Consider the following 15,084-nt stretch of genomic DNA (forward strand, 5'->3'; position numbering starts at 1 on the left):
TGTTCCAATTTTAATAGTGGGCAATGATACTATGTCCATTTGTACCTATCTAACAGACTTACAGCAACTCATTGCACATTTCAAAACACATTGCAGTTATTTCTAAAGGAACAGTATGTTCTGCCTGTCTGTCATACACTGTTTCATATACTGTAAGCACTTAGTTCATTGAAATTCTCAAATAAAGTGCATTGCTACATTTTGTGCTAAGTTTGGACCTGGAATTCCCAGGGAAAAGTGTGTTAAGTTACAGGTCCATTCCTGTTCAGATCACACAGTACTACCGAAGACATCCAGGAGAAGGAAGTGAGACAACCCCAAGAAAGCAGAGCAAGGGAGTTACCTGGCAGTGCAGTGTGCTGGTGAGCATCTTCGGTGGGAAGCATCAGCAAGCACATCCAGAGAGTAGAGAGGAGATAATGGATTGAACTGGAAAGTCAAGAGATTTTATTTAAGCAAAGCATTAAAAGAAATAAGTGTCCAGATAAAGCTCCTCAGATCTGTTCTGTTCACAAAGTATAAGGAGACTTTCAGCTGTCCACATAGTAGAAGGAGATCTTTCTGGCACCTCAACAGGCAAGACTAGATGAGAACAGACTCTCAGTTCAGACAAAAGGCTAGCACAAAGGGTGAAACAGCAAATCTCATAACCACCTTCTCACAACAGAAAGCCTCAGCACACTCCTCTTCCAGCTTGCATTATTAAAAATGCTGGTTGATTAAGAGCATTAAGTGCTCTATTGCTGCACGCCGTGAGAAAAAAAATCCGCTTCTCTTTCAGACAGCCTCATGTCTGCCTTCACATTGCAGAGAAAAAAGTCACTGTTATGAATTGTGCAAGCACAGAGCAGTTCCTGTATCCCTAGCGGTTGTGTGTATCACTGAAACGGACCTCTAGAAGACTCAGGTCCACCAGGTTAAGCTCACAATGAGCACCCAATTAATTCCTCCAACCTCACAAGCTGTCTTTGCAAACTGCTTAAAACAAATTTTTGAAACAATGCATGGTCAGGCTACTCTAAGCTACTCCATTAGACATACACTAGACAAATCCTGAGGGCATCAAACCTGTGCAGGACAGCTTGTACAAAATGCAGTGGTCAGGATTTTTAATAGTCAGGACAGAAATGGAATAATCTGGTCAATCAATGCATGGAACAAATTTTACTCAACATGTAAACAGAAGCTTTATACTGGTAGTCTCTCTGAGGTACCTGCTTTATACTTCCATTTATTATTTCCTCTTTATTTATAATTCACACCTCAAGCACAAAATAAATTTCCATCTGCTTTGCAAAGTGCTACACCAATCTCCAGAACGCTTTTCTTGTATTACTAGGATTACTGATGCATTTTTAATTAAGGAAAAAGGAACAATCCACACCTATAGCTGGACTCCTCGTACAAGCTGTCTGCAACTTCAGAACTCAGTACTAGGCCTTTACCCTCCACCTTCCTGAGAAAGAAGATGCACCACAAAGCTGCTGCTATCAGGGAGCTCCTCCTGAAGTGGGACTGCTTGTTTACTGTCAGTAACACTGCAACTGCACAGCAGGGAGAATCACCAGGAACCCTCTGTTACTGGAATGGCTCATTCAAATTCATTTAAGAAAAACAGAAGTTACTTTTGGTCATTTTAAAGCTTATGTAGTTACTCTTATCTTTAGATAAGAGTATAATTACAACAATATGAAAGCAATCTGTAAAATGTTCTCACTAATGGAAAACATGCAATTGCACAAAGGTTTGAAAATTATTTCTTGCCATATATGCATTTTTAGTCACCTGAAAGGGAAAAAAAAAATCAGTCCTACTGCTTCCCAACCATAAAACAACTCATATAGGAATAGAAAGGAGTGTGCATGGCCAGGAGCACTGCTACAAATATGACTGCTCAAATGGAAGAATTTTTTTTTGCTCTTTGTTATCAAGAACCTGAGCTTTTATATATTAAAGTAAAAAAAATCTCCTACCACTGAAGCTTAGAAAGACTTACTGGAGAATATAAAAGTGCACACACAAGAGTTTCAGTTACAAGAATGCCTATTTCTCTTGCTTATCACCTCTTACATTTTCCTGCTATTTAACTACATTTTACAGCTATTTAACTACAAAACTTAAGCTCACCATTTTTTCCCGTCTCTGTGGATGAGACTCTCAGGTAGAAGCCAGAGCCAAACAAGGCAAAACAGAGCATTTAAAAAGAGAATAAGGTTCCAATTCTTATGGAATTTTGAGAGGCCTAAGCTCCTCCTGTCAAGAGGCATTTTCCCTCCCACTCACTGTCAGAAAGGATGGCAAACACTAACCTGAAACAGGGAGATAAATAAAAGTATAAACTGTGCTATTCAGTTTAAATAGTCAATACAATGCCCAGGAAATGGGCTGTGTTCAAAGTCCAGAAGACATGAGTAAACAAAACGAGAAGGGACAGGACTGCCTTACCTCAAGTACACAGGCCACAGTGTGTGAGAAATCAGAAGCCAGCACTGTGTCCTTTCTAGACAGAAGGGAACCAAGAAAATAAAAAAGGAAAAGCAGAGTCTCCTTACCTGGTTGTGGTCTCTCTTCCCCATGGATGGTAACCAAAAACTGGAAGGAGGCAGAGTTGCAAGGACAGGTGGGCACAATGCCAAGGAATGAACATGGAGGGGAAAAGGGATTTGGGAGGGTTTGGGATAAGAAAAGAAGGGGAAAGGAAGAACAAAGATGGAGAGAGAAGGAAAAAGATTAAACACCGTCAGGAGTCATATTAAAAACAACGAATTTCATATCCAAGGAAGAAAATAAGGTGTTAACAGCTGGTGAAGGCTGGACCCACTGCACTACAGTCAAGACGTGCCATCCTTACCTACCCATTCCCCAGAACAGCATTAGGGAGATACCAAAGGATAAGCACCAAGACTATTTCCAGTGCTGACTACAATTTAAATGCACTAATTGTGGAAGGAGACATAACACCAAAGAAAGAAGAAGTAATTTCACAGCTGCCTTGTCATCATCATTTCTGCAGTCTGGGTATGCACCCATAGTACAGCTCCACAAAGAAGCATTTTAAAAAATGAACATATGGGGCTCAGTCTTCTCTTAATGTCCGAAAGACCTGCAATTACTGCAATGGCACACTATAAGGGAGGATTAAAAAAAAAAGCTGACTGTAAAAAACGAGCATTTGAGTAGCATCCACACACTGGGGCAGCCTTATATAAACATATACATATAACAAAGGGGAAGTCAGCAATTACAAGTAAGAAAACAGAGCAACTATCAGTAGAATACTGTCTCCCATTCCACAGGTTATGCTTAATTGTCCACCCAGCTCTTCATGTTCTTCACCCCCTGAAAGGGAAGAGGATCCTGTAGCTCTTCTTCCCTTCCCAAAGTTCTATACAACAACAGTTAAGGGCCTTACTCTTTCTGGCGTGGATCACTAACAATGTGACTTAGCCTCTCGGTGCCCAGAGTGCTCATGGAAGTCTCCTGAAACACAAAGACAGGGAAAAGGTTGCAAGCCCTCACACAGTGAGCAGAAAATAGCTTGCTGCTGCCAGCAAAAACAGATATTACTCCCCTGGGTCACATCCTTTCCTTACCAGCCCACTCTCAGCTAAACATGTTTACTCCTTCCTTTTAGAACTTCACCTGAGATGATTTAACTAATTAGAATAGCAGAAAATAATTCAATTTTATTTATGAGGCTTGTTTTTTTATTTTTAGTGATGATATTTGCTCGCAGAGAGGCACACCATAAACTGAACTAGAGCAAAGTATGCAGCAAAAGGATGCATGAGAGTGGGGGAGATGGCTGGGAAATGCTTCTTTCCATGTTACTGGGGTCAGTTGGGCTAGAAACAGGCTGAGATAGGACACTACAACGTTCTATTAACAGTGGACATTCACCAACCAGCAATTAATAAATTAAGGAGTAAAAGCAGAATGCTTTTACCATTTCTGAAAACAGCAGTTCAGCAGCAGGACCTTCAGCGACTGGAGAAAGGCAGGTCCTAGGAGAAAGGACCTGCTCTGGGAGCATGTTGCTTCCTGCAAGATGCTGCCCTGTGTATGTGCTCGATGCTGGCATACACGTGCATGCACAGCCTGAAGTACCAGCTGTTCACATCTGCATAGCAACTGCCTCCAAGAAAGAAGTATGCTTTTCAGCAAGGGGCTGAAGACGAGGGCAAAAGTCGTCCACAGGTAAGGTTTGTTCGTGCCAGGTATATAGGCAAAACACACTCAAAGTTTGGGGGCAGCTGTAGCAGCAGGGGTGAAAGATGGGCTATTTGTTACAGCAGGAAAATTATTAACTTAAAGTGCTATAACGTTTAAATTTACAGTTTATTACTGTGTAAATTACAAGCTGTACTTTTGGTAATTAGCAGCTCGCTGCCGGGGAGCTCTGAATGAAACTCATTATTTATGATTACAATTTCGAGAGAGATGGGGAAGGGGGAGCAGTGACCTCCACTGCAAATGACAAAGATCCCTTTAAGGTGATGAAGATGAATTAAACAAGTAAATATTATCCTTCTCATTTGGATCATTAGAGGTGTGCCGCCAGGCCCAGTAACTTGCAGGTGGCCTCGGGAACCCTGTGTAAAGTCAGTTTCTTGCCAGCTGAGGATTCATATTTTGAATGCTGGTTACAATTAAGCAAGGTGAGTGGAAGAAAGAAGGGGCAGACAAGGATCTTTCAAGTATGACTGAACAGAAGGCAGCTGTCGCACCCCTCTAGACTCCAGGCCCCCCTAACACACCTTGTTAGCAGACTACAGCAGCCAGCTCAGAACTTATGCCAATGTTTTCAAAAGCACAGAGCACATCACAATAAAAAGAAAAGAAAAGCCAAACACAGCCAACACCTTCCTTCTCAGAACCATCTTTTATAACAAACAGCAGTGCTCAATATTCCATGATGCAGACCCAAACAGGTGTACCCCTCTCTTTTAGACAGACATCCGCAAAGCAGACAGACATCTGCAAAGTATTGTTTGTTCTATTAGAAAAAGGACTGATATGTTGTTCGGTGTATGCCCTAGTATATTAAAACTACTCAACAGCTTTGGGCAGCTTTGTCTGCATTTACTGTATAAACCTTTTTACTCTCCTCTCTTCCCACTAAAAATGCAACTGCTAAAACCACCTTCCTTTGCTGCCATTCATATCAGTCTTCTTCCCTATATAAAATTTGGCCTTCCTTCACCTTTGAGGCACCTCTCTGCCCTTGTAGTCTCAGATGAGACTGCACAAGTCTCATACCATCATCATTTTTCCCTACATTCTGTATAAATTTTCTTGATATTTATGCTCCCTGACATTCTTCTTCAGGCCTCCTCTCATACTGCTTTCAGTGCTGATCAGCTGCCTTTGCCACTCCAAATGTGCCTTAAAATCCACTTAGTCACTCAATCATATTCTGACAGTCAAAGCAGTTAAACAAATCAAACAACACATGAAACAAAAAATTTACAGGACCACATTCTGCAGAAAACAATTTACGTGATATCTTAGAATAGTACTTCAGGGCTGACCAGAGTTTGAAACACAAAATGATCATCTTTCAAAAGGTCATACCTTGCCAACCAGCCTCCTCCGACCTTTACGGAGACAACGGGCAGCAGCTCCTGGAAGGCGATTCAGGCGAGCATGAAATCCTGAAAACCAAATGCAGAAAAACTGAGCAACGAACATAGAAGATTCTTCCTGACAAAGCCACCAGGAAAATTCCTTAGTTCAGTAATCAAATCAGATCCTCTGTCTCTTGTTTTTCAGTTTTGAAGATGTAGATATGCCAGTTTATTCACAAATCAAAGTCCTTACATTTAAAAAAAAGACTGTCAATGGGAAGGTGGTACAACTATTTCAGTAAACTCGCCAATTGTGCAGCTTTTTCTTAACTGGATCTTAAAAAAAAAAACCTAATCAGATCACCAATACCAGTTTAAATGCAACACCTAAGAAAAGAATCTACTCTTGCCATCACATCACAAGTTCTCAAATACAATTCCTTTGGACCTCACCTCTCTGAGCTGGCTGTGAGGGCAAAAGGAAGGTGGAAACAGAGAGCTTGTCCAGGCCTGAGTCAATCCTCTCCACTTCAGATCGGTGATCCGCTCCCCACTTGGGAAGAAGGTTCGGGACAGTGAATCCTGGAACACACTCTCCTTCATAAAACCAATCACTTTGCTCATCATCTCCTAAAGAAATAGGATGGAATTAGCCACAAATAACATCAAGTACCCTGGGACAGTTCCTCAAAATACTACAAGTAGGCATATCTGAATGTGAAACAGTTGAAGTCTCATTAAGAATTCATTCTTGGAGAGCCTTATATTTGTATTCTGCTTCAATGATCCTCAGTAACTACGGGGCCTCACTAAACACTTTAAACTATCCAACTCATCAGTCTCCAGAATTTCCCTATAGAACAAAGCCTCTTTATAGACCTGCCTAGGGCAGGTTTAGCACTCTGTACCTACTGCATCTCATCAACCTTAGTTCAATGTTGTGTGATGTCTTATGCAGAACTCTTTCTCTGAAGTAATTACCGCAACACCGGTAGAGGCCAATCATTTGGCACATGCTATAGGCTGTCACAGGAGTAATTTCACAAGAGAAGACCAGGCTCACAGAGTAAGCAAAAGAAACATACTGATGAGAAAGACTCCTAGTCTCCTAAGACAGCAGCTAAGACAAAAACACATAATTATCAGAAGTGGTCACTCTGAGTGTAAGTACTAACCATGCCGCGAGTTGCTCTCAATCAACTTCTTAGAATCTCTAAGAACTACAAACCCTTTGGAAAACTAAGGCAGCAGCAACAGAAGTCATGAACAAAGTCTCCACAAAGCTGGGCTGCTGTAGTTAATGCAGTTGCAATCTAAAACTGAACTGCATCAGGCACTGTTCATAGTAAATGTGGCCAGAAATTCCCTGAGACCAGTAGCACGTGAGCAGCGTAAGGAAAAAAAAAAGCAGAAGGAGAGCAAAGAACCTGACACATGTAGCATTTCAGTGGCCCAACTCAAAAATAGTCCCATGTAATTCCAAGGTCCTTCAACTTGCCTTAAAAGACTAACACACCTACCTTAGGGAAAATTCTCATTTGCCTATCACTAAGCCTCAACTCAAGCACCCCCACTAACTCTCCTTTCCTCACTGACTTACATTATTCCTGACCAAAGTCCATTATGTCTACTCACACGTCTGGCTGGGAACAAAAAAATAAAAAAGAAAGAAAAAAATAAAAAAAAAAGAATATAAGAAAGTAAAAAAAACTCATCCTAATAAGAATGCTGCGATCTTGCACATAACAGAAGAAGCAACACACAAAACCAACTCTGATCAGCAACAGGGAGGACAACCAGAACACTTCATCCCAAAGATCTGACATTGTTTTTTCTGCCATGCACCAAGTTGACCTACCAGTTTTATCTTAAAGTATAAAAATCCCTTCTACATTTCATAGCAAGTTAAAATTAAGTAATGTTGAATAGTTCTTCTAAGAGATCTTCATTTGTGCAAAACTACTCCTAGAAATTTGGGCATAGTGCCCTGTCTACCTCAAATCACTGTTTCCACAAGACAAACTTTAACCATCAGCATCATATGCTAATATTCAGTCATTTGCACTGTGAGAGATCCCAATGTATGTAACAAATATCAAACAAAAAAAACCCACCGTACAATCAAATTATGAACTGGAATCATTCTCTGCTCATAGAAGTGCGCTGGTAGGTGCAGTTGAAAAGATGATATATTTAATTAGCAACAGTACAAATTTTACATGATACAACTTTAAAATAAGGAGGGAAAAACCCCGCATTTATTTAAGAATGCTGCCAGATTAAGTTTCCCATTATTCAGCCTGTAATTGTGCTGGAAAACTATTTATAAGGTGATGATCTGTGACAAAAAAAATTTTGCACTCTCTCCATCTTACTGACAAGGAAAGCTGTTGGTTTTTTATTTACTTTATGACTAAGAATTGTTAAGAAAAAAAAAAGGAAAAGGAGATATTTTTTATTTAGTCAGAAAGTGCAACAATATTTTTAACCTTTTTAACGTAACTGTAATCTAAAACATCCTGGCCAGAAAGCTATGACAGTATCAACTCTTCAAACAGAGAGAGACCTGATGACAAGGATGTCAAACCTCTTCTCTTACCTAGACAGGGAAGGCTGCAATTGGACTTGATTAATTCATCTAAGTCATATTTCTACATGTTCCTGTATAGTGAGCATCCTACTTCCAGTAGCAGCCAAAAGTTAATGTCTAAAACAGGGTACAAAATCAGGGCAAGTATATAGGGCAAGCATATAGACAAGTATATATAAACACTATCCAGTCTCCATCAATCTTGTCTCAGGTGATGAAGTAAAACACTTCAGTCACCACTCTGCTTTGTCATCTAATAGACAAGTGCTCACTAATTTCAGCTCCCCCTGAACAATTATCAATAAAAAGAGATGGCAAAAGATTCTACTTTTCTCTTGCCTTTGAAGAACCAGAGTCTAGAAACAGTTATTTTTCAGCAACAGTCAAAGCTGGTATTTGAAATCCCTACTCTTAAGCAAAGTATTATACTCCCCTAAGATCACAGACTGGTCCCACAGCCTAAAATACCATCAGAAACCACATAAGCATGTTTGCTATCACGGTGTTGCTTCACACAGGTACCCGGGCCATTAACAAGCTAGTGGAAGCAGTATATCCTATTGAGCAACTGGTGCTACTTCCTTTAGCACTCATATATTCCCAGAGGAGATCTCATCCAAATCTTAGCTTGTGAAATGTGACAGAATCAGAGTGCACAGAATTGCAGGTCTCTAGGGTCACATTCCACGTGCTCCAAATGTAATAGCCCTCAATGCCAGTGCGTCTACTACAACCTATTTCACACTGCTGCCCTATCCCCCATCAACTGAACACTATGCTGTGGTTGATAAATAAAACCAGATTGCACTTCACACTCAAAACTCCTAAGATACTATTTCTACAACAGACATTGAAAATACAACATTCAACTCATGCCCACAAGAGCAAGGAAAGAACATATATTTAAAGAAATGAGAACTATCACATATCACCATCATCTTCTCAGCATAGTCTATTAGGTAACTTGTCAGCATTAAGTAATTTTTTTCCCATCTTCTCTTCCTGCCCATAGAAAAAACAACTAAGATTTCAGGCACTAATGGTATGTAGACAACCATTAAAACACCTACAGAAACAAATCACAAGCTGTGCTTTTTCATTATGAAGAGCTCTCAAATTCCTCTTGCATGTCTGTGCCTTTCCACAATAATAACTTCTTATATTGCAAATATTATGGATCTCATACACAAAGTATTTCATCAGAGAAAGTGTAGTGTTAAGAAAATCATACATTTGTAGCCCTCATCTCATTGGTTAACTTCTAGCTGCTCCCTGCCACTGGCTCTGTCTCTTTTCAAATATAGATCTTCCTTTGCACTTGCAAAGAAAGGAACTCCCTAGCAGCACATGAAGAAAATCACAGGACACCTGTTACCTTGGCGGCCTTCATCATTGGTAAAGAGGCCAGTATCACTGCTGCTGCAAACACTGCTGGTTTCACTGGAACAAAAACAGAGAAAAAAAACATGGTTACAGTTGCAACAGGCACAATACAAAAACCACTCTGCTACATCTTACTAGCTTCTCCAAGACCAAAATGTTTTACATGTCTCACAAAAATTGAATTTCAGACACATAACTGGCTCTAGAAAAGAACGTAACTGCTTTCTTTCTGTTAAAGCTTATCAATGCTGCATCACTTGAAAAAGAGTAGAATCCTGTACCTAGTTTAGTTCTAAGTTATCAAGAAGTAATTAATAAAATGGCATTTGCCTCAGGTACTAGAATTAAGAACCTAACTATGGCATCATGTGGAATACTCACCAGGAAATTAAGTGCAGTTAAAAACACTGGCCTTGGGTCACTTAACTGAAAACCCTCCTAAGTTTTCTATTTCAGATTCCTTTTCCTCAAAAATGTTACACTATCACACAGCCTCCTCACCACCAACTTGTATTTTATGTGGAGTAAAGAGCAGCTGTGACATTTACAAATCTCCAGCTAAATACCTTAGCACAGCATGACTTGATCCTGCTGAACACAACCTTGTCATAGCATTTTGCATTGCTTCGCATTTCCTGAAGCAGTTAGAGAAGATTTAATTCTTGAACAAAAGGATGGAGCTAGAAATTAATGTGTAGAAAGCTATTAATTGACTTGCAAAGCTAGACAAATATTTGTAGCAGAAGTACCTGCTCATGTCAGTCCCAAGCATCTGAAGGCTTTAATGGTGACTGGAACTCATTCCTCGGACACTTCAGGCAGTACTTCCTCTGATTTAGCTGAGAGATACCAGGACAAGCAGAAACTACTTACTGCCTCCTCCCTGAGCACTAAAACCTTAGATGTGAACACCAGGTGTAAGTCAGCACTAGAATCAGTCCCCAGTCAGGGAATGCTGTTTGAAAGTATCTCTGGATGCCACTCTTCCAGGGAAACTGGATCATACTAGAGATCATACCAGAAACCCCTGATTTACAAGGCTGAATAATGAGGGACCACAAAATACGTCACTCCAAAGAACTGCAGGCACAGAATAAAACTCTATTTTGAGAGCATATTGTTGGTCTTAGAAAACACACTCTAAAGTATAGTCAAGTCAACTCATCATGATGGATATCTAAAATTCTGTATCTTCATCAGCATATAAAGGCCATTTATACTTAAAGGATGAACAATCTATACAGCATGCTCACCTTACAGCATGCAAGTTAATATCAAATTCCAAATTAATCCATTACAAAGCCAGGCCATGCATTCATCCTCCCACATACACACCACAGCAATTAAGGCCAAGGACTGAGAACCACGAATTAATTGTTCATCCCAAGCTCTCCTACCACCTGACTGTATGACCCTGGGCCAACCCCTTAGCGTGCCTGCTTTCCCTTTTGATAGCTTGGATAAACAATCCTCACAAGCTGCAGATGTGAGGACCGAGTGACTGCTTCATAAGGTTTTTAGCATCCTCAGAGGAAAGGTGCCTGAGAAAGGAAAAAGCACTGACAAGCATCCAGGTCATATTAACTGTACTTTATAAGCATCGTGTTGCACTGAGAGCTCTTTAGTTCCTTACAGATAAGCATCACTGCCAGTGCTTTACAGGAACAAACTTTTAGGGATTTCACCCTCTTCACTACCCCTTTTACACTGCAGGGCTGAACACGAACTAGACTCCTATGCAGGCCTTTCTGTAGGTCCAGTAAGCACTGATTAATGACCTCCACTTGCAAAGGAGGCTACTTACCTTAACCATGAAATAATGAATGCTATTGATCCGACAAGCTACTACTATAGAGGGTTATTGATCACCCAATCTTTGGTTAAAATGGTCCTCATTTAGCAATTTCACTGTTGCAAACACCTGAAGCAAAGCATGCTTATAATTAAATAGTTTGGGGGAGTTAAACTGAGAGGTGATGGACAGAGATCTCAGGTTTCCCCCATTTATTCTTTTGCCTGAGCTATTGTTTGTGTCAGGAGGGATATTGATTTTCTATAAAAATAAGAAAACAAGAGGCACCGAGGGGCTGCAGAAGGTCAGGCTGGGCTGGAAAAGGAGGGGAAGCGGAACACTCTGTCTTTGTCACTTGCCTTCCAAGACAGGAATTTTTTTTTTTTTTTTATGGAGAGACTGGCCTCCAATTCATCAGCTTAGCCAGACTCATGAATGCAACTGCAGACTGTCATCAAAGTAGCTCCCTTCCAAAGGGTAAAGCAACTTAACTGCACATTCAGGATGAGTGATGGTCACATTCTCACACCAGAACATTGTACTGGTTTTGGCTGGCACAGAGTTGAATTTTTCTCATAGCAGCACTTTGGTTCTATGTTTTTGATTTGTGATCAGTGTTGATAGCACAGGGATGTTTTAGTTATTGCTGGGCAGCACTTACACAGTGCCAAGTCTTTCTCACACTGCCCTGCCAGTGAGCAGGCTGGGAGTGCACAAGCAGATGGGAGGTACACAGGCTGGACAGCTGACCCTGGCTGACCACACTGATATCCTACATCAGATAATGTCATGCTTAGCAATAAAAGCTGGGAAAAAGAAGAATGAAGCTGGGGACATTTGGAGTTGTGGTGTTTGTCTTCCCAAATAATGTTACAAATGACGGAGTTCTGCATTCTTGGAGATGGCTGAACACCTGCCTGCTGATAGGAAATAGTGAATTCCTTATTTTGCTTTGCTTGCGCACTATAGCTTTTGCTTTACCTACTAAATCAACTTTACCTAAAGCTGAAGAGTTTTTCACTTTTAGTCTTCCATTTTTCTCTCTCATCCCCACAGGGGAGTGAGCAGGTGGCGTTATGGAGCTGAGCTGCCTATCCAGGTTAAACCACAATCAATACATCAGCATTAAGCCAGTGAAATCTCACAGCATTGGTGGAGCAGTAGAATCCCAAGTCTGAAAAAGTCACAGAGTTTTGGTTCTTGAAAACAGATGAGACCAACTGCATACTTTTTCCCAAGTAAACACACTACTCAAAGTGATTTTTAGACAGCTCTTGCACTATGATTTGTTCTGCCCTCAAACCAAACCCAGAACATTCTGGAAGTGCTCAGTTTAGACCAAAAAGAGAGAAAACTTCAGCACTCAATATATAATTTGCCTTTGTTTTATTATGGCTGCAGGGAATCTCAAAACATTTAGGGACAGAAAGGCATATTACTTCTAACAGTCGTAGCAGCTAATTGTCACCTTTACACAAATGACTGCTCAAACTAAAAAAACTTGTTTCCTCTGTTGCTTCCACAGTTATTTATAGATTAGGCATTGGGTCATGTCATTACCCAATTCAGAACCATCATAATTTCCTTACTGTGTTCCTGCACATCCATCCTTCTCTGAATTTATGTTCATCTTTTGCTGTGTTTGGCAAACAACTTCAAAGATTTCATTATATGTACACTTGGATCACAATACTGCAGCTCATCTTCCTCCAGGAAAGGACTGGACATAGTCCCACAAGCAAACGAGAAAAAAACCCTTTTCCTTGTTAAGAACCCATATCCAAGACTTTTTCAGCGAATGGGAGTTCATCAACTGAATAAACAGGTCTTTGACCTGACTTAGGATAGGAAGCCTTGTAGAAAGCAGAGAAAATATAGGATATTTCAGCATTTACAGATTCATTCCTAAACCAAGAAATTGTCAGTGTAGGGGAGGAAAAATAAGATTAAAAACAAAAATCCATTCTGAATACAGAACTTAGTTTGCCTGAAAACCCACTTCATTTTGTCACGTTCCATATTGTTAGAGGAGTGAACAGTAGTGGGACCCGTTCAGTATGAAAGTTTTGTAAATCACCAGATCACCACAGATTGCTTACAAGTCCCACAAGCAGCATCAGTCACCTTTCATCCCATCAGCTTGTGATGACAACCACACCATTTGCTCTCCCAGGCATCCAATTTTCTTCTCCTCTCCTCAGGATATGCCCTTGTCATACATCTGTGAAAAGTACTTCCCTCACTGTACCAGAAAAAACAGCTAGAGCACAGTGGGAGTGAGGCAGACACAGGCAGTTTCACAGCAAAGGGCTATATTTAGAGCAGCAGAGACCAAAGCATGATCCTTCACTGCTGTGAGGGATACTCTGCAGTGAAGAGGGCTGTATATATTACTCCCTCCAACTGTGGCCCTCCCTAGTGAGTCACAGCACAGATCACACGTGGTGTTGGAGAGGTCAAATATTCCAAGCACTAGCTTTCCAGAGAGAATCCCAAGGATTTGGCAGCAGATGGTAAGTGTCATTTGATGCATATACTTGCACAATAATTAGTCTGAGAGCAAGGGACAACTGAGACAGAACAAAGCCATCTCCCAGCATGGTCCTCAAGTAACAGTCTGGACATAGCTCTTTATTTACTCTTTCCAAGGCTGGCACAAATAAAGGCTGGATGAAAGCCTGCTGGTTTAAGTTCAAGTCTGACATGATGGAACAGACTCTGACTGGTGTTAAAAAAACCAACTCAAGGAACACTGTCCATCACTGCCACATCTAGTAAGGGTATCTCTCAGTCCATCACCACTGACATGCACTATTCAGGAGCTGCTTAGCACACTTCTTTTCCTGGACTACTAGCAAACAGCTCTAAGAAGATAAAACTACTCTAACAACTAGCAACAAAAGGTTTCTATCCACAAGTTTCTTGTAAAGCCCCACCTCACACCCACTTTTTAGGAATAACAGCCACTCTTAAAAGAAAAAAGTGACCACTCTGTAAGAGTTACATGCTACAAATCACAACTGACCCAGTAAAAACACAATAGTGGTTCCCAGACCACAGTGAGGACTTACTATAACCTAAGCTTTTCACAGGGTCCCAGAAAACAGCACTGAGAAGTCTGCAATTCCAGCTATTATCCACAAAGCCATAGTAATGAAGTGCCACCTGTCCACTCTGACAAACTGCAGGAGCTAGACTGTCACAACACTTAACTGAACCTCAACATATGAACAATCATATTGTATCAAAGAGTTAAGACTTTCCAAATCCACTCTCCTCTGATAGTGACTACTACAGTGCTTGAGAAAAGAACACGAGAACATGACAAACAGACTTCTCTGTATGTTCCTCTAGCTTTTAGAAGTCAGCAGCTTAAGGACTTCCTGAGTGGGATCTTTCATCTGGGCTGTAATGTTTAACAGCCCCTGATATGCCTATGCTCCACATCTCCCTTTGAACATATTTAAATTTTGACCTCTAAAATGTCCTGCAGTAGAGAGTTCCAGACCTCATGTTTCCTGAAAAAGAATGCTTTTTGTTTGTTTTAAATGTCTCCTCAATGTCTGCTGTTCTTACACAATGATAATTAGAAAATCAGTGATCACATGTGCTTTTTGTATGCCATTCATTAAGAAATTTCCTCCATTTAATTCTCAGCAGCTGCCTCTTTTCTAACCTGAAAAATCTCTTCTGACAGAAGCAGTTTTATGATCCTAAACCTTAGACAGAGAGCATAAAAGTCACAGTTGGAG

At 40.6% G+C, this 15,084-nt stretch overlaps 1 protein-coding gene across 17 annotated transcripts in view; it reads right to left on the reverse strand.

Annotated features, from left to right (window-relative positions):
* GPATCH2L (G-patch domain containing 2 like) overlaps positions 1 to 15,084 on the reverse strand; it is an 81,124-nt gene that overhangs the window by 21,875 nt on the left and 44,165 nt on the right. For 14 of the 17 annotated variants that reach the window (XR_010440664.1, XR_010440661.1, XR_010440662.1 and 11 more), the window contains 6 exons: positions 9,533 to 9,597; positions 6,021 to 6,197; positions 5,575 to 5,654; positions 3,413 to 3,480; positions 2,553 to 2,592; positions 344 to 429 (listed from right to left, as the gene is read on the reverse strand). Coding sequence is in view for 11 of the 17 variants with exons in the window: in XM_064715800.1 (XP_064571870.1) it covers positions 344 to 429; positions 2,553 to 2,592; positions 3,413 to 3,480; positions 5,575 to 5,654; positions 6,021 to 6,197; positions 9,533 to 9,597 (516 nt within the window). In the remaining 6 variants the exon portion in view is untranslated. Of the gene's footprint in view, positions 1 to 343; positions 430 to 2,242; positions 2,310 to 2,552; positions 2,593 to 3,412; positions 3,481 to 5,574; positions 5,655 to 6,020; positions 6,198 to 9,532; positions 9,598 to 15,084 lie in introns of those variants that run through there. The other 3 variants (XM_064715802.1, XM_064715804.1, XM_064715805.1) reach the window with 2 other exon arrangements.

Source organism: Zonotrichia leucophrys, chromosome 5, assembly GCF_028769735.1.
Source record: "Zonotrichia leucophrys gambelii isolate GWCS_2022_RI chromosome 5, RI_Zleu_2.0, whole genome shotgun sequence".
Taxonomy (NCBI): Eukaryota; Metazoa; Chordata; class Aves; order Passeriformes; family Passerellidae; genus Zonotrichia; species Zonotrichia leucophrys.